This window comes from Podarcis tiliguerta (genome assembly GCF_965153285.1).
Source record: "Podarcis tiliguerta genome assembly, chromosome: 2".
Taxonomy (NCBI): domain Eukaryota; kingdom Metazoa; phylum Chordata; class Lepidosauria; order Squamata; family Lacertidae; genus Podarcis; species Podarcis tiliguerta.
In genome coordinates, this window is record NC_139535.1 from 57,800,543 (window position 1) to 57,821,142 (window position 20,600).

General features: G+C 43.9%; 1 protein-coding gene across 2 annotated transcripts in view; it reads right to left on the bottom strand.

The window, feature by feature from the left end:
* LOC310669703 (uncharacterized protein) overlaps nucleotides 1-20,600 on the bottom strand; it is a 154,351-nt gene that overhangs the window by 74,350 nt on the left and 59,401 nt on the right. The window contains exons 1-2 of one of the 2 annotated variants that reach the window (XR_014507282.1): nucleotides 15,896-15,959; nucleotides 10,845-11,052 (exon numbers count right to left, since the gene is read on the bottom strand). Coding sequence is in view for 1 of the 2 variants with exons in the window: in XM_083424169.1 (XP_083280295.1) it covers nucleotides 10,845-11,052 (208 nt within the window). In the remaining variant the exon portion in view is untranslated. Of the gene's footprint in view, nucleotides 1-10,844; nucleotides 11,053-15,895; nucleotides 15,960-20,600 lie in introns of those variants that run through there. The other variant, XM_083424169.1, reaches the window with a different exon arrangement.

Consider the following 20,600-nt stretch of genomic DNA (forward strand, 5'->3'; position numbering starts at 1 on the left):
TCATCAGTCAGCTGCCTTAAACGGAAAGCCAATCCCTCTGGTACAAAATTCATAATGTTTCACATTCCCTATTCCAAGTAAAAAGTACTTAAAAAACAAACAAACACCTCACAATTATAGGTGCTTCTGAAGAAGCCGGATACAAGAAGAAGGCAATTTTATAGCAAAAATGTTTACAATATTAAAGCATCTGGTGTTCATTTACATGTTTCAGTTAATACAAATTTGCTGCAATAATGTGTCAAAACTGCAATTATCACTTTCTTTTGGGTGTTGTTTGAAACTACGATCAGTTTTCCAGTATTTTTCAGCCCAGTTTCCAAAACGGCTTTCTGTTCTGACTTTTACTGAAGCAGGAATCTAAAAGGGAATGGATCTCAGAGCTCCAAAAAGGGCACGCATTCTGCAAGTTTTCATTTGCTGCGATGGATCCTTTGCAGGAGGGGCTATCTCTGCCTTTTGTAAACCGTACCTAGATACTGAATCAAATTCAGCCATCCAGTCAAGATACAAGATACAAGCCCCAGTCACATCTTACTCATGTGTAAAGTAATGGCACATTAACTCAGGGCTATACATTGTATTGGGCTATAACGTACAGTTCTTATATTTTCCATACAGTAGCATAGAAGAATTCTGAACAGTAGATATGCAAAACTATTTTGCATTCTCCCTAAGCTTTTTTATATTTCTATTTTCTCGCAAAATGCAGAGAGATGAACTAATCTCTGCATAACATAAAACGTCTCTGTGTGCTTTCTATTGATAGTAACTTCCTCTGTTTTTCTAAGGACATCAGAACTATCCCCACTATTGTGCCAGTTGTTTGATCAGCATCATAGGAGGGAAAAAGCCATCTCAAGCACACCTAGATTTACTATATATTGGAATTCACCTCACGCTTTTTCATATCACTGATAAATATCTCTCCCTGTATCAACCTGTCTGTGCTGAAGATCATAGGGATAGAGCACTCTTGATGGGTCTGATCCCAGCTGAGGTGTGCCACTAGGGGCATGAGGTATGGCCTTCTCTGTGGTGCCACCAAATCTCTGGAATGATCCCCGCCCCAGAAGTGCATCTGGCTCCATCACTGATGTTCTTTTCCAGCAGCTGAAGACCACCTGTTTGCCCAGATCTTTGGAAACAGCTAGTCACGTGTCATTCCTATGACTGGTATTCAATTAAGGAGGCTTCCACACAGCAACAGAATAGTTGCTGTTTGAAGACAGGAGTGCCTGGCGTGCTCTGGTCCATGGCGTCACGAAGAGTCGGACGTGACTAAACGACTAAACAACAACAGTTGCTGTTTGGTCCAACCTTCTTAAGAATGAATTTGTAACCGATGGTCCGCACCTTCGCTCACATGTCACTATTATCAGGGAGTGAGTGCAGGGTTTTCCTTTCTGCACTAATGGCAGGCTCTGCCTGAATTTAGAAAAAGTCAGTGGCAGCAGTCAGACCCCTAAAGGACCTTTGTGCTCCTTTGGGCAGGAAATGTCAAAGTCATGAGCATGTGCATAGGGACAGCCCTTTTTCGGTGGTGTGAATGGTTCGCTTTTGGAGGCACGGCTATAATGCAGCCATAGCCGTTTTCCCTGGACTTGTAGCAGCTTCAAGAGGTCTCTCATTCTGCAGTTGATTGAAGGAAGAATCATCACACAAGAATGTCACATATTGTGGCACAACGTATACTGCCTGCTAAAACCGCAAGACATTGCAGATAGTATCATTTTATTTTATTTTATTTTTTGTAAGTGCTGAACAGCATGGTAAAATATGGATATAAGAATAAAAACAGATTTAATTTGTCTGAGGCATAAGAGCAATGGGAATGTTCAAAGTGCCGTAGTGGCACATGGGACTCCGCTGGGGGAGTTTTCTTCGAGGCAAGAATGCTAATGCACACCATATCGTTGTTATTTGTTCAACGTTCTTCCCCTCCGCCCCTTGGGGTGAGGGAGGGGACTGGAGGGGAAAGCCTGTGGTCATATCGGCTAGGCTGCATGTTTGCTCAGAAATGACTTCTCTCCCTTCTGGCTGCGCTGCAGATTGTCTTTCAGGTTAAACAAATTTAACAGACAGGATTCCAGCTCGCTTTTCTGTTTGGCTTTTGCTTTGCAAATGGAAGGACAAATGCGCCAGCGGTTCATATCCTGCCCAAGGAAGGGTGCGAGTAAATTCAGCATCTGTGTTGACATTTCAGCTTCTCAGAGGTTAAAAAAGATAAAGGAGAACGGTAGGAAAGGTGACAATCTAATTGTTTGGCTTTACACAAAGGTAATAAGCAGAGTTATGAACCCAAGAGCGTCTTGACGTATATCCCTTTTAATAATGTCATGTGGTTTTTAGCTCCCCTTACAATTTAAGCACATGGCTAATAGGTGCAGACCCTCCAAGTGTCCCTATTTTCCAGGGACAGTCCCAGATTGACAGAAGCTGTCTCAGTTTCTGATTCGATCCCAGAGTGTTCCACTTTTCCTTAGGACGTCCTTATTTTCATCAGAGAAATGTTGGAGGGTGTGATACTTGTATCGTTTTAGCTATACAAAGAACGTAAAAGGGGGAGCCCAGCTGCATCATTCTATACAGGCCTATCTAGTCTGGCATCCTGTTACTCACAGTGGCCCACCACTTGTCTAAAAGAACAGAAATTATAATTTGAATTAGTGATATGGAACAGATCCTGCCTGGAGTAACTGGCAAATGTTTTGAACCAAGTTCAAAGCAGCAAAATGAGGAAAGGAAAACTCAGCAAACATATCTTTTAAAATGTTATGGAAGATCTGAAGAAATGGAACGGAATTTGCTATCACATGGTGTAGTGACAGTCCCTTGCTTGGATGGATTTAAAAGGAGATTAGAAAATTTCATGCAGCATAAGACTATCAGTGAATGGTGGTCATAGCTGCTATTGAGTTGGCCAAATAATGAAGCAAATTAGGTGATTCAAGAGTCTTTCTCCCTTCCCATGTCGAAGTGGTATGTCAATAAAAACCCTGAGTTATCAGGGCCCCACACAAAGCCTTGTGTCTCCCAGTTGTTTTCTTTTTGATTCTGCTGCTTATAATTCTATGTTTTCCTATAGCCGCCGGCTTTGCAAGAAGTGAGGCTGTCTAAAAATGTGAGAGCACTGAAAAGCACAGGGATCAGGTCTCTGATAACATACAGCAGCACGGGATTTATTTATTTATTTAAAGTTTTTAAAACTTCGTTTTTTATTTAAAAAAAACTTACATTGCTGTTATTTGGCTGAAAGCAAGCAACTCCCCTCCCCAAAGCTTTTCAGAACTCCACAGGCATCCTAGGCAGCGTTGGGGCTATTGAAGGCACAAAATAGCACCGGAAGAGCTGGTATGAAGCTGCAGTGTTTGAAAAATTTTACAAGGAAGAGTGCACACCAAGCGGCCACCTCTTATTTATTTTAAGACAAGAAAGTAAATGAAATAAAGATTATCCTCATGGTGTTATGGACACAGCTGAAGATAGGGCTTTTGCTCCAAAGCAAGTCTAGACCACAGGTAATCAATATGGCGTCTCTGCATGTTGTTAGACTACAGTTCCCACCAGCACCACCCAGCATAAATGGTCAGGGGTGATGGGACATGTAGTCTAAAAGCAACAAGAGGCCCCTCACATTGGTGACCCCTGGCCTTGACCAATCGTATACATATCTACTCAGAAGTAAGTCCCATTTAATTCACTTGGGCTATGTGGGTATAAGTATGTGGGTACAGGATTGTAGACTGAGCCAGTTGTTGATGCTTCAACTAATCATTAGTAGGTGGTAGTTGGCATCACACAGTGCAAAGCACTTTATTGTGAATCAGTTACTATTCAGGTGTGTGAATTTTTGTTCCACATTGCGCTTGAGGAAGTTTAAAAATGAGCCTTTCTCCCTCTTAGGACTATGTTTAATAGCAGAAGTATAAAGTTAAATTTTATGTCTTTGGTCCCATAGGCATAGAAAATGAAATTTTAAAAGTCTCTTTAGCATAACCCTGCTATGCTGTGGCCCAGACTGCCAAATGGCTTACATCTTGCTTTCTAAATAGAGAATTATTTCCAATTTATCCAGATGCTGATGGTCTAAATAGAGCTACTGCTTCCTTTCAAGCACCCCAGCCACTGGCTAGAGAAATATATGTATATATATATATTCTTCCAATTCCAATTGCTGGCTACAGTTCCAAGACTACTCTGCTAATGTGCATATAAATAAAAACTGGGGAAAATGCTTTATAGCAATAAGTACGGAAGACATTTCTGCCATCCTGCATGAAGACAGCTTGATACATTACTGATAATATCCATACTGCGTTTCAATAGACAGTCTGGAGGTTCAAGGCTGAACATTTCTGATACCAGAAACATAAATTTTAGTGAGGGGTTTGGTTTGGGGATTTTTGTGATTGCTTCAGGAAAAGCATGGCAATAATCCATTACCATCAGTATAATATAGAATATGCCAACCAAACACAAGACTTCTCCAATCTAGTAAGTCAGCTGCCTGTGGGCGGGACTGTTCCATGTCCTTCTGAACCCAAAGTATTTTGCAATTATCAGTATTGTCCACATTGATCACACACACGCTTTTCCACCACTGAGCTTAGAGCTGTGTGCCTGTATATGGGTCCCCCCACTCTTTATCCTCTGGACAAATTAGTTATCCTGGCTCAAAGGCAGCCAATGACCTTAGTGATTGACTGAAGATTTGGCCATAGATCTTTCCCGCTCTAACCACTACAGCCACATTGCCTCTCAACTGTATCCACACTGAACTGCAAGAATATATACAATTTTATCTATGAACGAACTCCCTTCTAGCTTTCATTGTAATCCCATTTACAATGCATGAGAACGAAATTCATTCAGATCTTGCATTGTTGGCCTGCAGGGTACGTTCATATAGAAATTAAGCTTCCAAGCATTTTTCCCCTGCCAAAAATTCCCAGGAGTCTTCCTTAACAGCTATTAAAAATGCTACTAAAAGAAGAGTGCACATTTAATAGTCCTAGGGAGCCTAGTCATCATAGCACTTCATGCCTGCAATGTACAAAGTCAGAGGGTGAAGCTACTGAGGCCCTGCTTTGCCAAAATGAGCAAATGCCTTATCTCATAGGAGACCTTTCAGGAATCCCATGCTCTCCTTGACTCAGCAGCAGCAGCAGCAGCAGCATTTTCCTGTATGCACAAAAATTATCCATCAAATGTACTGCCATTTTAACTTTACAAATTGCATTTTTTCTATGCAACTTTTCCTCCTTATTTTTTCAATTGTTATTAGCAGAAGACATTTTATTCTTCAGCGAGATACACTCCAGTCTCTCAATCACAGATGCAAACTGACTGTATTCTTGCTATGGTCATTTTTCCAAGAGACTATTATAGGCATGGTTACACGGGAAATTTATAAAAAAAAATGGGGGGGGGTCAATTAATCCATCCATTGATCTATCCACTCACCCATCCATTGTATCATCAAGCACACTGTCAATTAATCGCCTGACCCATTGGCTTATCCATTCCTCATGTCGTCCATATATATTACACAGCAGTGTTGATTTTCCTGTTGGGATCCATCTGTTCTTCACTGTGGATCCATAAGCCTTCTCATAAACTACCAAAGTCAGTCACAACAATTCTGTTGATTTCAGCTGGACGCATCACAGAATTTGCTGATGACACATTTTTACAGACATTTTAATGTCTGGTGAAGAGCCTACTGGATCAGCCCAGTGGCCCATCACAGAAGCCCACGGGAAGCCCACAAGCCTGACCTAAGTGCAAGAGCACCTTCCCCCATTGTTTCCATCAACTGGTATTCAGAAACATACTGGCTCCAACTGCGGAGGTTGAAATACCCACCAGGGTTGGTCAGGAGTGGTCTGGCCCATTTCACTGCCTGAGGTGCCACCCCCTGAACTCTCATCAGAAGCCAGCACCACCACTTCTCTTCACTTCTCTAGCATGGGCAGTGGTGGGTGGAGCACCCGTAGGAGTACTGCCCCATGGGAGGATGCTGGCCCTGGGGTTAGGAGCCATTGGTAGCCTTAAAGGTAAAGGTAAAGGTACCCCTGCCCGTACGGGCCAGTCTTGACAGACTCTAGGGTTGTGCGCCCATCTCACTCAAGAGGCCAGGGGCCAGCGCTGTCCGAAGACACTTCCGGGTCACGTGGCCAGCGTGACATCGCTGCTCTGGCGAGCCAGAGTCGCACACAGAAACGCTGTTTACCTTCCCGCTAGTAAGCGGCCCCTATTTATCTACTTGCACCCGGGGGTGCTTTCGAACTGCTAGGTTGGCAGGCGCTGGGACTGAACAACGGGAGCGCACCCCACCGCGGGGATTCGAACCGCCGACCTGACGATCGGCAAGTCCGAGGCGCTGAGGCTTTAACCCACAGCGCCACCCGTGTCCCCATCTATTGGTAGCCTTACCTTCAATTAATTTGCCTAACCCACTTGTCAAGTCATTCAGGTTAGACAAATATTATTTAGGGCAGGAACATGGAAAACATATGGAAAACCATAGGCAAGTTTTCATAGAATCATAGAATCATAGAGTTGGAAGAGACCACAAGGGCCATCGAGTCCAACCCCCTGCCAAGCAGGAAACACCATCAGAGCACTCCTGACATATGGTTTGTCTAACAATAGCTTGCACACCAAGCTCAGCTGGTGAATGGTACTCCCAGTGGCAGATCTTGGGGTCTCTAATTTAAGTAGTGCCAAAATCTAGTGCCTCTCACACTCTGTAGTAAGTCAAAGTTGCAGCCCCGAGGCTCCATGCCCAGTACAACTGAACTGGTTGCGCTCTCCTGAATCCACCTCTGTTACTCCATGCCAATGATGCCACTTAAGCCTCTAGCTACAACGCTGGATCAATAACCACTCTCAGTCTGTGAATCTGGTCCTTTAGGGCAGCATCCCCCAGTTCCCCAGAAGTTTGGCCATCCTGCTCAATGGCCATGCTGGCGGAGGCCGATGGGATTTGTAGTCCAAAACATCTGGAGTGCGCTAAGCTGGGAAATAGTACTTAAGGGGAATATAAAGGAAAAACAAGGTTGATTGTCACTGCATATTGATGACACCCAATTCCAAATCTCATTCATCAGTTTCAGGGAGACATTAAAACATGATGTGATTGTGCCTGAATTAAACAGAGACTTGCCCAAATATGCTCACTCATAATATTAACGATGTTCTGAGTCCATTAAATTTGAAACATTATCATTACTCTTCTAAATTTTGAGATGTTATCACTACTTCAGAGCAGAGAGATATGGTCCGTATACAGTATAGTTCCCTTTTACACTATTGCCAAATGCAAAGGCAACAAGGTGTATGATCAGCAGCAACATGGAACAAGCATAACTTGTGGCTGAGATCCCACATTCATTGAACTTGTAGATGGGATGCCCTGGTTTGCTGAAAGGGTGTTCTTCCATTAACTGTATGATGGCTCTGGAGTAAATGTGTATTCATTTGCTGATGTCATTTTGATAGATTGTTGTGGATTTAATTTGTTCTGATTACATTCTGGCTTTGATATTTGTGCTGGATTTTAATGATCACTGGCTGCGTTCTGATTTATTTATTTTCCAATGGAAAGTCGGGATGTAAATGTTTTGATACATAAATAACTGTGTAACAAGGAAACTAGTAATTATTAAATGATTGGCACATACACACACACACACACACACACACACGGTATTGGTTCTAAATCCAAGCCTTCAAACTTTCTACACTGCTAAAACTTAAAGAAAACAATTTCTCTGAAAGAAAGGAGTATTTAATGGACTTTGTGAAACTTTTAAAAAATGAACAGAACAGTTTGTGAGTCTGATCAACTGCAGTGTTTTTCCCCTTTTATTTTTTTTATTTAAAAAATCCAAATTTGGTTATGCTGGCAGTTATATTCACAAGTGACAATTACTTTGACATTAATTTGATAGCTCAGCAGCCCAAAAGTGGTATGGAATCTACTAGTAGCTGGCAGTTTTCATTGTGCCACCCTGTCTACATGGTAACTGTCATCTTCCGTTCAGTATAGTAATGCTATCAGCAGACAGTCTTCTAAAAAAGTTATAATTTATTCCAAATGATTGAAGCCCCCATCCCCTTCTTTCAAGACATAGCACCATGAAGCAGTATTGATGACAGGTCGTTTAACACCAGTTCTCGGTGAGATTAAGTAGTTGTCAGACAGATATCATTGGAGACTTACGGATTGCTTTTGGAAATCATTCTGAATTGCTAACTAATGCAGGGACGTGTTCTTAGATGGGTGTTGATTCTTTTGTGTCCCAATTCAGATGCCTGAAACATCGAAGTTGTTTGTACTCTCCAAAGTTAGCCACAAATGATTTGTATTGGCCACCACAATACAAATATGATTGTCCTGCGTGAGCATAATTTACAAAGGCAGAAGACACCCAAAGCTCTTGGCCTTCCATCTTTTATAGAAAATGTGACCTCTTCCCTATATGTAGCTAGAGGGAATGTAATGAAAGAAGTTTGACTATGATTGACTCATTCAGCTAATATATTCATAACCAGCCCTTCATCATACAAGCCCAAGATGTGGTGCATATAGTGGTACCTTGGTTTTTGAACAGAATGCGTTCCAGGAGTCTGTTCAACTCCCAGAATTGTTCAAAAACCAAAGTACGGCTTCTGTTGGCTGCTGGAGCATCCTGCAGCCAATTGGAAGCTGCAGAAGCTGTGCCGGATGTTTGGCTTCCAAAAATCATTCGAAAACTGGAACACTCACTTCCGAGGTTTGATCGTTCGGGAGCCGAACTACAGTCCCCAATTACAGTTGCTGTAGCTGGAGTGAAAGTGGAGGCTTAAGGTGCAGCAGAAAGTATAGCTTTGTTAACTAGGGAAGAGAATGATATTTATATAGCATTCTCACTTGCTGTATAATCCTAGGAGGGTTTTGATCCTTGAAGTCCTTGGCAGTTGAAGTCCTTGCCATCAGTTGAGCTGAGGCATTGCAATGTATTGTTTCCATTCTGGACCAGGCCCTTGATGTGGCAGCCCCTTCACATCATTCCAGGCATGATGGATTAGATCAAGAAGCATCTCCCATTCTTTAAGCCCATCCCAGCAAGCTGCCCACACTGAAGGAAATGGAAAACTCCTGCTCCATTGATTCAGTTCCCTGTTGACTTTAATGAGCATGGGCACCAACTTGATATTTGTTTCAAGGGGTCCCAGCCCCCTCAGTGCTGAGGGGGCCAGTCGTGTATTGCCCACACACAACATCACATGCAACACGCATCTCAGCTTCAGCACTCGGCTCCACCAGAGCACTTGGCCTCCTCCAGAGGACATGACTTTGCGCACATTCTGCATGTGATGTCACAAGCATGCAACACACCTGCGATATCACACACGCACAATGCGCCCTGGACCCCCTCAATCTTGGGGGCAACCTGGCCCCTGTAGAATCATAGCACTGTAGAGCTGGAATGCAAGAATCTTTCTCCCAGTGTGGGACTTTAAACCCCCCTACCCACCATGCTGTACTGACTGATGAATGCTGAGGTGCCATCCTCCACTGAAAGCCCTATACAACACTTCCCTGTTTATATCAGCCCACCCTCATGCACAAGGCTCAGCGGGTTGAATCCTGGATGTCAGAGGTCAAATATCAACAGTTTGATGCAAAATTACCTGTTGGATGACCAACACTCCCCTCCCCAATTCCATAACTGTAAAAGAGTGATTACAGAGACTTATCTGACAACGGTATTGTGCAATTATTAGAGCGGGAAAAATATCGCTATGAGCTTTCAGTGACAAAACAATTACATCCAGTCACTCTCATAAATACCGAGTTGGAGACAAAGACTTATGAATGGGAAGGGATAATTGTTATTAAACAGAGAGCTGGTTCCGTCATCACAATGTGTTCAGCGGCATTCCGTTTCAGATACAGGACTCCTCTTGCCATCCCTAGGTCAATAAGGGATCAGAAGCTAGTCTCATGGTCTACACCAGCCTTCCAGGCATTTTGGACACCAGTTGCCATCAGCCCCAGGCAGCATGGCCAATGGTCAGAATGATGGAAGCTGTAGCCCAATAACATGTGGAGGGTGCCCATTTGGGAAGGCTGGTCTACACCCATATATGTGATATACGTTTACAAGAAGCTGCATGACGTCTTTCACACTTGCACATTCCAGGAGAACTTCTTGCCATTTCAGAGCCTCTCCTTTGAAAGTCCTCTTCCTCCCTGCCCACCGCTATACCCTGCCCCTCCCTTACACTTTGTGAGACAAAGGCAGCAGCTGTTTCCCAGGCCCTTGACCAGTGGTTCTGCCAGATTAACATACCCATGTATATATATATTTATGCCGGCGAGAAGGAGGGAAAGCGCGACTTTGACTTGGTGCCTAAATTTCCTGCTTCCAAAGCCCAGCTGGATAGCAGGAGTTATAACAGAAAACAGCAGCACAATTAGTTCGGAGTTCTGTAGCTGTCTGCAGCAGACTGCTTGCTCCTATCTCTCTATAGGTGGTCTCCCAGTTCATCAGTTCATAAATAAGTAATTTGAAATGTGTTCCTGGGGGAAATTTCCCTCCTTCTCTCCTGAACAGACTGTACTCATCAGTTTTCCTGTTCTCAAGGTACCCGGTGTTCTCATTTATAATGGCCAGAGGAACTGTGCTGTTCTAATTCCTGCTTCATTACATCTCCTAATGCTTGTTTTCAACAGCTTCACAACTCCACATTTTCTTTATATATTGATAAAAAAAACTCTTTGCATATATTATTTATTGGCACTTTCATGTTAGCTTTACTGCTGATTTAAATGGAATATTTTTACATACCAAGTAAGTCTGTGAAGTTAGGTTTCTGGTCTGAGGGTTAGAGATTTCAATTTCCATGACGGCACCAGTCACTTCGAGGGGAGAACAGAACAACGAGGAAGCAGAATTGTTGTTGCCGGACCATTCCCTTCCACTCTCATCTGGCGCCTTCATCTTGGGCTCTGCTGCCTTCCTGGGATGCTTGCCTGCTGGACAGCACTGGCCACAACTGGTAAAGGCACGAAGAAGACAGCAACAAAAGAATATATGGCATGTAGGCAAAAATAGCACATTCCCATTCCCACCTCTGCAATAAAGACGCTGAAAACAGTGCACTGGGGCTATAGAGACTCTGGCTTTTTCATGGCTTCAGCAGCTGCTGAAATACCTGCCTCTGGTTATCCAGATCATCTGAGTTGTTTTATTACTCATTGTCTGTGTGGGTTTGCACAATGAAGTCCATGTCTGCTGAGCAGCAGTCAAACAAAGCCCCTGGATAGCTCAATTGCTTAGAGTATGGTGCTGATAACACCAAGGTTGCAGGTTCGATCCCCGTATGGGATAGCTGCATATTCCTGCATTGCAGGGGGTTGGACTAGATGATCCTCAGGGTCCCTTCCAACTCTATGATTCTATGAAAGGGGGAGGTCGAGCACCCTCACTAAGCTGCCACGGCTGGGTAATAATCAGGTTGGGGGTGGGATCCCAGTTTGGGCCTTGCAGGCACCACATCTGTGGTCTCTAGCCTCTTCCACAGAATCATGATCTGGACATGTACAGTGAGCACCCATGGAAAAGCCATGACTGTGCTTTAATTTTATGTCACCATAGGGCACAGAATTTGTCCAGCAGTGTGGCAATTTCAGTAGCTTTCAGTAGTCCAAGAGTGTTATAAGCAAGGTATCATTTCTTATGAGGTGTAAGTTGTGCTTTTGAATAACCATTTGGAGGGTCCGAAAGTGGCTGTCTAATACGAAACACAAATTCCACAGTCATCAGGAATGCATTGAAGGGCCATAGAAATTTAACCATAGTATGTGAATACTAGAACTGCAAGCTTTCATCATATTAATCCGTTATTTCCTCCTAATGCTGAGAAGTCGTGTGTGTTTATTGAATTTTCTCTTAGATTTCCTTCAGTATGTCAAAAATTGTACCTATACTGAAGTTTGGGGCATATGTAAACATAATCAGTCAATTTATCAATCAATTTAAAGGCAGGTGATTAAGCAGCTAATAATTCCTTAATAGAATCACAGTATAATCCTTTTTGTGCCTACTGAGAAGTAAGTCTCCTTGGGTTTTATGGGATTTAATGTCAAGTAAGAGGGTATAGGATTGCAGCCTCAGAGCCCTAGAGATTTTAAGCCTACAATTCTAAACATACATGCTAGGGAATAAATCCCATTTAACACAGTCGGACTTACTTCTGAGTAGGTCCATGCTATGATTGTGGTGTTAGTCAAATGCCTGATTCTCTTTAAAGCTTTGACTGTACCTTTAATTATAGCAACATATTTCAATGATGATGAAGATGATGAACAATAATTTCTCTGCCTCTCTTTTTGTTCATTTGAGCTTACCTTCCATTGGGCTTGGTGGATATGTCAACAACAGTCCTAATGATGATGTCTGTATTCACCTTAAACTGCATAGTACTAAGTTAGGGGTAGCCAATGTCGTGTGCACCTGACCATTGGCCATGCTGGCTGGAGCTGATGGAAATTGTAATCCAGCGACATCTGGGGGTGCTGTGTTGCTTATCTCTGCACTAAGCAGTAGTTAGTAGTTGCATAGGGAGAACCGCCTTTTAAACAAGTAAAGAGGATGAAAAATCTGTGGCATATGAAAATCTTTTCTATGTCCCCTGAAAAACTGGGAAATAAACAGTAATAATGATGACTAGGGCTGGGACGCGGGTGGCGCTGTGGGTTAAAGCCTCAGCGCCTAGGGCTTGCTGATCGAAAGGTCGGCGGTTCGAATCCCCACGGCGGGGTGCGCTCCCGTTGTTCGGTCCCAGCGCCTGCCAACCTAGCAGTTCGAAAGCACTCTCGGGTGCAAGTAGATAAATAGGGACCGCTTACTAGCGGGAAGGTAAACGGTGTTTCCGTGTGCGGCTCTGGCTCGCCAGAGCAGCGATGTCATGCTGGCCACGTGACCTGGAAGTGTCTTCGGACAGCGCTGGCCCTTGGCCTCTTTGAGTGAGATGGGCGCACAACCCTAGAGTCTGTCAAGACTGGCCCGTACGGGCAGGGGTACCTTTACCTTTACCTTAATGATGACTAGCATTGATTATTGTCACTAAACCACCACTAAAAGGCTTAATATGAATATGGGAGTACAGTGGTACCTCGGGTTAAGTACTTAATTCGTTCCGGAGGTCTGTACTTAACCTGAAACTGTTCTTACCCTGAAGCACCACTTTAGCTAATGGGGCCTCCTGCTGCCGCCGCGCCACCGGAACACAATTTCTGTTCTCATCCTGAAGCAAAGTTCTTAACCCGAGGTACTATTTCTGGGTTAGCGAAGTCTGTAACCTGAAGCGCATGTAACCTGAAGTGCATGTAACCCGAGGTCCCACTGTATTTTGCCTTTCCAGACAAATGGAAAAACAAAACACAGTATTCTAACCTCGCATGAAATAAAATAAAACAACAAAATGGGGGCGGAATGAATCAGGAAGCAGAAAGTGACTCAGTGATAACCATGCCTCTTTAGCAGTACAGGGGTCTGTTGCGTTTTTCACAGAGGTAGGGGAGCAAGATGACTTATTTTCAGGTTGCAGCGATTTTCAGTTGAGATTAATTCAATGTGCGCAAGCAGGGATACTGTCAGTGAGTGAGAGCATTGCACAATTGGCTTCTAACAAATCTTTTGGACAACCTGATTCTGAACATGCTTAGAATTGGCAAAAAAAAAGAGCAGCTCCCCTTTTACACACATAGGCATGTGTGCGTATACACACACACACACACACACACACACGGCTCTTCTTTCTTATACCCCCAGCTCATTAGTATGCATCTGCTCCCTCATCTCAGTGCCTGCTGTTACCCCCACAGCACATTCTAGGCAAAGCAGGAGAATGGCTGATGGAAGAAGGAATGCGCAAGGGGTTACTTTGCCCCAGGACCCCTTATCTAAAGTCCTCCTCAAAAGAGGAAATGAGTTGATTTGCATTTTCCTACTGAAGCATGCAGAGTGGTGGAGGAAGGTTTCTTGTTACATTATACCATATTCCTGGGTTTGCCCCCAGGCCCTGCTCGCAGGCGCTCCACAGCTCAGAAAACACCTGTATGGCTCCCATTAAAATACACGCTTCAGACAAATCTTTTCAGAGGCTTTCAAAAGACATAGACTAATATTTTTCCTTGCTTGCATGTATTTTCTTTTTTCCTGGTGCCGAAGGCAGAAATTAACCATTTGATTCCCATGTTCTTTCTTGCCCCTCAGAAAATGTTCCTACAAAGACTTCGGCTATAGGCTGAGCCAAAGCAGATAACTTCCTTCTAAGCAAAACATTTGGGAAATGGGCTCCTAGTAGGGCTATTGTAAGGCAAGTCTACATTTTTACTATTTGCCGAAACTGTAACACACAAACACATGCTCACACACAGGGAATCCTGTATTCTTCTATAATTATATTTTCTTTTCAAAAGGTTGCTGGAAAATTATCCCAGACTAACTTTGCTCCAATTTTTGAAAGGTTTTTTTTAATGCTTTAAAAAATACATTAAAACCAAAACAACTTTAAACACACACTCATACAAAGCCTGAATTTTTAAAAAGTGAAAAATGCACATTTTTGCCAGATTTTATCCTGTCAATGACGGATTTGGCAGTGTTAATTTCAATTAGTCTATTTGTACAAAATGGTGATATGCTCAATGTGTTGTTGCCTGTACCCTATTATATATATAAAATGAGTGAGAGTGGGAGAGATGCAGTTTGTCTGACCACACCAGGTGGCTGCACAACTCACTTTTTGCAGAAACAATAGGAAACCAATACAGAACTCCCCCTACCTTGTTGTGACCTCACCCATCTCCATCCCAGTGAGCGCAGCCCTGCGGACACCAAGAGGGCCTTGCTTTCACTCTTTCTGGCCCCGCCCCTTATGCTGCTGCTGCTGCTGTAGAAGGATCCTCAGGGCTGGGTTATGCTTTGAATGAGCCAGCCATGAACAGGAGCATCTTGCCAGTGTGGTGTAGTGGTTAAGAGCGGTAGTCTCGTAATCTGGGGAACCGGGTTCACGTCCCCGCTCCTCCACATGCAGCTGCTGGGTGACCTTGGGCCAGTCACACTTCTCTGAAGTCTCTCAGCCCCACTCACCTCACAGAGTGTTTGTTGTGGGGGAGGAGGGGAAAGGAGAATGTTAGCTGCTTTGAGACTCCTTAAAGGGAGTGAAAGGCGGGATATCAAATCCAAACTCTTCTTCTTCTTCTTCTTCTTCTTCTTCTTCTTCTTCTTCTTCTTCTTCTTCTTCTTCTTGCCCCTAGCTAGTCTCATATGGCATTTTCTATCTTCAGCCTAGCATGTGCCCAAATAGGATCCCACCAATACTCACGAGCTGGAGTTTCTTGTGTTAACGGAAGAAGAACTTTTTTTTATTAAAAAATAAATAAATGAGCAGATCAACTCTTGCTCTTTCTCTCTGACATACAGGCACACATTTCTTTTTTCTTTTTTAATCCCCAGATAGAAACAATCATTCTACCTGTAAAAAGAAAAAAGAAGGAGGGGAAAGGAAGCTACTTTCCTCCTTTCTCCCCTCCTTTCTGAACATATAGCATAACTGTAAAGGCTAATTATGAAATAATGTTTAAACCTTTGGGACTAAGACAGGAAGTTACAAGAATGCGTTAAACTCCCACTGCAGCAATAGAAGAATTTGATTAACTAAAGCAACAGAAGCATTGGTGGAAGTTTTCAATAAAGCAAAGTATTCAGAACCCTTCTCTCTCCCTCCCTCCCTCCCTCAAATAAACCCTTGTTATTGATATGCTACGCACAAGCATTTCTATTATTCAGACCAATTATGCAATAAAATTTAGAATTCAGGGTCTGCGTACCTTTCTTGTCCCTGGTGCTGAAATCTACCGTGGATGCTCAGGTGGCAGCTGCATCTGGGAGTGCTTTTGTCCAGCTTAGGCTGGTATGCCAACTGCATCCATTCCTGATGAGGTCAGGCCCATCCACTATGACACATGCCATAATTAGCCATCTGACGGGATTATCACAATACAAGGTACACTGGCGCTACCTTGAAACTGTGTTGGGTCCAAATGCAATAGTAAATACAGTGGTACCTCAGGTTACATATGCTTCAGGTTACATACGCTTCAGGTTACAGACTCCTCTAACGCAGAAATAGTGCCTCGGGTTAAGAACTTTGCTTCAGGATGAGAAGAGAAATCGTGCTCCGGTGGCATGGAAGCAGTGGGAGGCCCCATTAGCTAAAGTGGTGCTTCAGGTTAAGAACAGAACTCCGGAACAAATTAAGTACTTAACCCTAGGTACCACTGTAGTAAATGCATCATATTACACCTGTCCTGAAAGTTTAGACGGGCTTCTGATTTAGTAAACAGAGAACTGGTTTTGTCCCGTGCCTGCTTGAATCTGCTGCACCAGTTTCTGTTCTTAATATACCATATTTTTCACTCTATAGGGCGCACCGGACCATAGGGCACACCTAGTCTTTTTTGGGAGGGAAATAGAGGAAAAAAAATATTTTTGGGGGGGCTTCAGGATGCAGGCTGCTATCCGCAAACCTGGGGATAGCTTCCTGGGGATAGCTTCCGACCCCTCTCACTCTCCAGGCTTCAGCGAAAGCCTGCATTCGCTCCATAGGACGCACACACATTTCCCCTTCATTTTTAGAGGGGGGAAAGTGCGTGCGTACTATAGAGCGAAAAATACAGTAGTGTATTTTTGGAAAGTATTGTATTTTGTAGTGGTTGTTAGCAACCCTGTGTGACTCCTAAGCAGTGCTTTTCTTCTAGAAAAAAATATGTGTCGGTCGCCATGAAGTTGTTACATTAAGTGCCATACTTCTAACCAGTGCTTTTCTTCTAGAAAAAATGTGCTGGTACTGTGTACACTTGGGTATCCCCAGAAAAAAAGCACTGCTCTCAAGCACTAGAAAGGTGAGATACAAATTCCTGTATAAATCAAAACAAAAGAAAAGCCAGATTTGCCACGGAGTAGACACATACACCCATACACATACAACCCGTGCATCTATGTTATACAAATGTTTGTTGCATTCCCAGGTTACAAATGATCTGTACCAGAATGATAGTTTCATAAACTCTGTCAAATTGGGATGGAATGGAGTTCATCCCATCTTTAGTTTGTGGGTTTTTAGCCAGCCAAACTTGTATAATTGACCGACAGGCGTTACAACTGAGATGAACCATGACAAATGTAATCGACGTAAAACAGCACATGATCAGGATTTGCCAAACCATGGCAGGCAGTTATTAGACCTGCCTCAGCCTGCTAGCTGCCTTCTCCTTCCCAAAGTGAGAAAGAACAGTAGCAGTTACACCTGCCTCGTTTCAAGCCAATCTTTATGGAAAGCAGGAATGGTTGGGCTGAAGCTGCAATGGCTGCTGTGGCCCCACAAACTGTGGACTCCGGGAACAGTGGACATCACACAAAATGTAAGTGCTCTTGAGTCTCTATACAATAGAGACTTGTTATAAAAGTAAGCTCTGACCCACAAAGTCCAGTTCTCAAATACTCACAGGCAAACCCTCAAACCAGATGAGTTTGGTGTCAAAGCATCTACCAAATTTAGTGAGTGTACTTACTCCAACCCTCATTTTGTAGTGTCTATATTCTCCAGATATTATGTGGCAGGCACAGAGGGGGTGCCAGGGTTGAGGAGGGCCAGGGCAAGGTCCAAGGTGGCCACTGTGCCACCCTGGGGCCTTCTTGTCTTTCTTTCTTCCTAACTTTTGTACTAGTGTGCTGGGTATGCTGCAAACCAAAGGAGGGCCAAGATGCATTCTGGGAAAATGAGGGTGGTTGGAAGCTACAGCAATTGTTTCCATTTGTATTACACTGTTCTAGGTAAAGAGAGAACAGTTTTAAAAGGAAGGATGTCTGCAAGGAGTGTCAGCCCCTGTCAACCTGGTATTTGCCTAAGCATACCAGGTGCTGTTGCCAGGCCAGGCCAGGCCAGCCACATGATAAAATGGCAAGCCTGTGGTAGGAGCATGGAGGGAACATTAGTTGTACAGTGGTACCCCGCAAGACGAATGCCTCGGAAGACGAAAAACTCACAAGACGAAAGGGTTTTTCATTTTCTGAGGTGCTTCGCAAGACGGATTTTCCTAAGGGCTTGCTTCGCTAGACGAAACAGCCCTGCCTCTCGTGTCATGGCGACGGTCACTGCACGCACGCACGCTCGCTTCCCCGCTCCTCTGGCTCCCTCCCACCTTCCGGCTGACGGTTAGTGCCTCGCGCCGCTGCCCACCCCCCTCGTGCGCTCCCCTCAGAGAGCCGTTGCCGCCAGCGCCTCTCTCTCCCTGGAGTCGCGCTCCTGAGCCCCGCCGCCCTCCAGCAGCCGCATCGCACGGTGGCCACAACGCGCGGGTGAGTCTGAAGTACCGGCTGCGGCAGCTGTCCTGCTTCTCCCTGCCCCTCCCCGCCGTTGTCAGTGTTTAAATGCAGTGGTGCTTCACAAGACGAAAAAACTCGTACAACGAAAAAACTCGCAGAACGAATTAATTTCGTCTTGCGAGGCACCACTGTATTGAAATCCAATACAAAAGTAAACCAGCATCCATGGCCCCTCTTCTCTAAGAGAAAGCAGAGCCAATGGTTTTCTCAGAAACTAGCCTGTCTAACCTAGTGTTTGACATCTTCAAAGATAATCTCTCAGTGGTGGAAACTCTACAATCTTTGAAGATTTCAAATGTTATTCATGTTAAAGAAAGCACAGATTGACCGGAGGCACACAACAAGACTGACTCAGCTCCTGCAAACTCTGCTCTGTCATGTGTATAACACTGGTATGCGAGATCAATTCATCTGGGATGCTAAGGCAACTTTAGCATGGAAATGGGGTTATCCCCTCCTTTGCATAAAAATCTTCAGCAGGGTAATACACAAGCTACAGTTCAGTTCAGGAGAATTTAATGCAACATGAACTGATGTTAAATAAAGTGGAAAAATAGAGGTTTGGTAAAGTATTTATTTAAATGAAGCACACCCGCTCCATGGCATTACTGCATAAATGTGCAAGCAAACATCAGCAAGGCGGGGGTTTTTTCAATAAAAAAATGAAATTTTTTACATCTTGGAAAAAGAAATGCCAGCATGGCGATCCAAAATAGGTAAAGTAACGACTTGTACTAGGTTAATTTACTCATGGTGTACTGAGTATGTGAACCTTTAACTTACACTGGCAGAATGGAAGTGTTATTCTATATATTCTGCTCTATCTAAGCTATCCTATTTATTCCACTTTATGTAAAGGAGATTTATTAGATTAGGATTAGATTTCTTAAAAAAATAAAATAAGAATTTTTCTTTTGTACATCAGTTGTATGGAACAAAGGTAACAACTGGGCTTGCCGGTCAGAAGGCAGTTCAAATCCTCGCGACGGGGTGAGCTCCCATTGCTCTGCCCCAGCTCCTGCCAACATAGCAATTCTAAAGCATGCCAGTGCAAGTAGATAAATAGGTACCATTGCGGCGAGAAGGTAAACGGCATTTCCGTGTGCTCTGGTTTCCGTCACGGTGTTCTTTTGTGCCAGAAGTGGTTTAGTCATGCTGGCCACATGACCCAGAATTCTGCCTGCAGACAAACACTGGCTCCCTCAACGTGAAGCGAGATGAGTGCCACAACCCCATAATCACCTTTGACTGAACTTAACCATCCAGTGGTCCTTTACCTTTTTACCCTGTATGGAAGAAAACAGTTCCATAAGAATGTAAGAGCCCTTTTGTATCAGGTCCATGACCCATCTAGTCCAGCATCCTCTTCTCACAGTGGCTGACCTATGGAAAACCTGCAAACGGAATTCGAGCACAAGAGAACTCTCCCCTCTAGTGGTTTCTAGCAACTGATATTCAGAAGCATGGCTGCCTCCAGCTACAGAGGTAGAGACTAGTACTGTGTAGGTTTCTGGTCATTGCATGCAATTGTTCCTTTTGCACATTCTTCACTCTGTGTGTACTTAAACTACGGAACCTGCTCTCACGAGAGGTAGCGGCGACCACCAAGTTAGATAGCTTCAAAAGTAGTTTTGATAAGTTAACAGAGGATAAGGCTATCAATGGTGACTGGCCACGAGGGCTACGTTCTGCCTTCATGGTCAGAGACAGAACACCTCTGAGCATCAGTTGATGGGGATCACAGATGGGCAGGGTGAAGTTGTGCTCAGGTACTACTTGTGGGCTTCCCAAAAGGCATCTGATTGGCCACAGTAAGAAGAGATGCTGGACTAGTCATTGGCGTGATCCAGCACGACTCTTCTTTTGCCTTTGGCCATGGTTGCTGGGACTGATGAGAGTTGTCATCCAACAACATATGGAGGGCACCACGTTGGCTACTGCACCCGGAACAGTTGACCAGCCAAGCAACTTCCTTTGGTTTTTTGTAGTTCTCCCCTGAATGACTAACATATAGGTTTCTTTCTCCTTTCTTTCTCCTTTTCTAATAAATACTTGTCCCTTTCCCAACAACTTCCACAAGATTTGGCATATTTTGATTATTAGTACCCCAGGCTCCAAAGCAGGAGTTGTAATACCAGTTTCCACGGA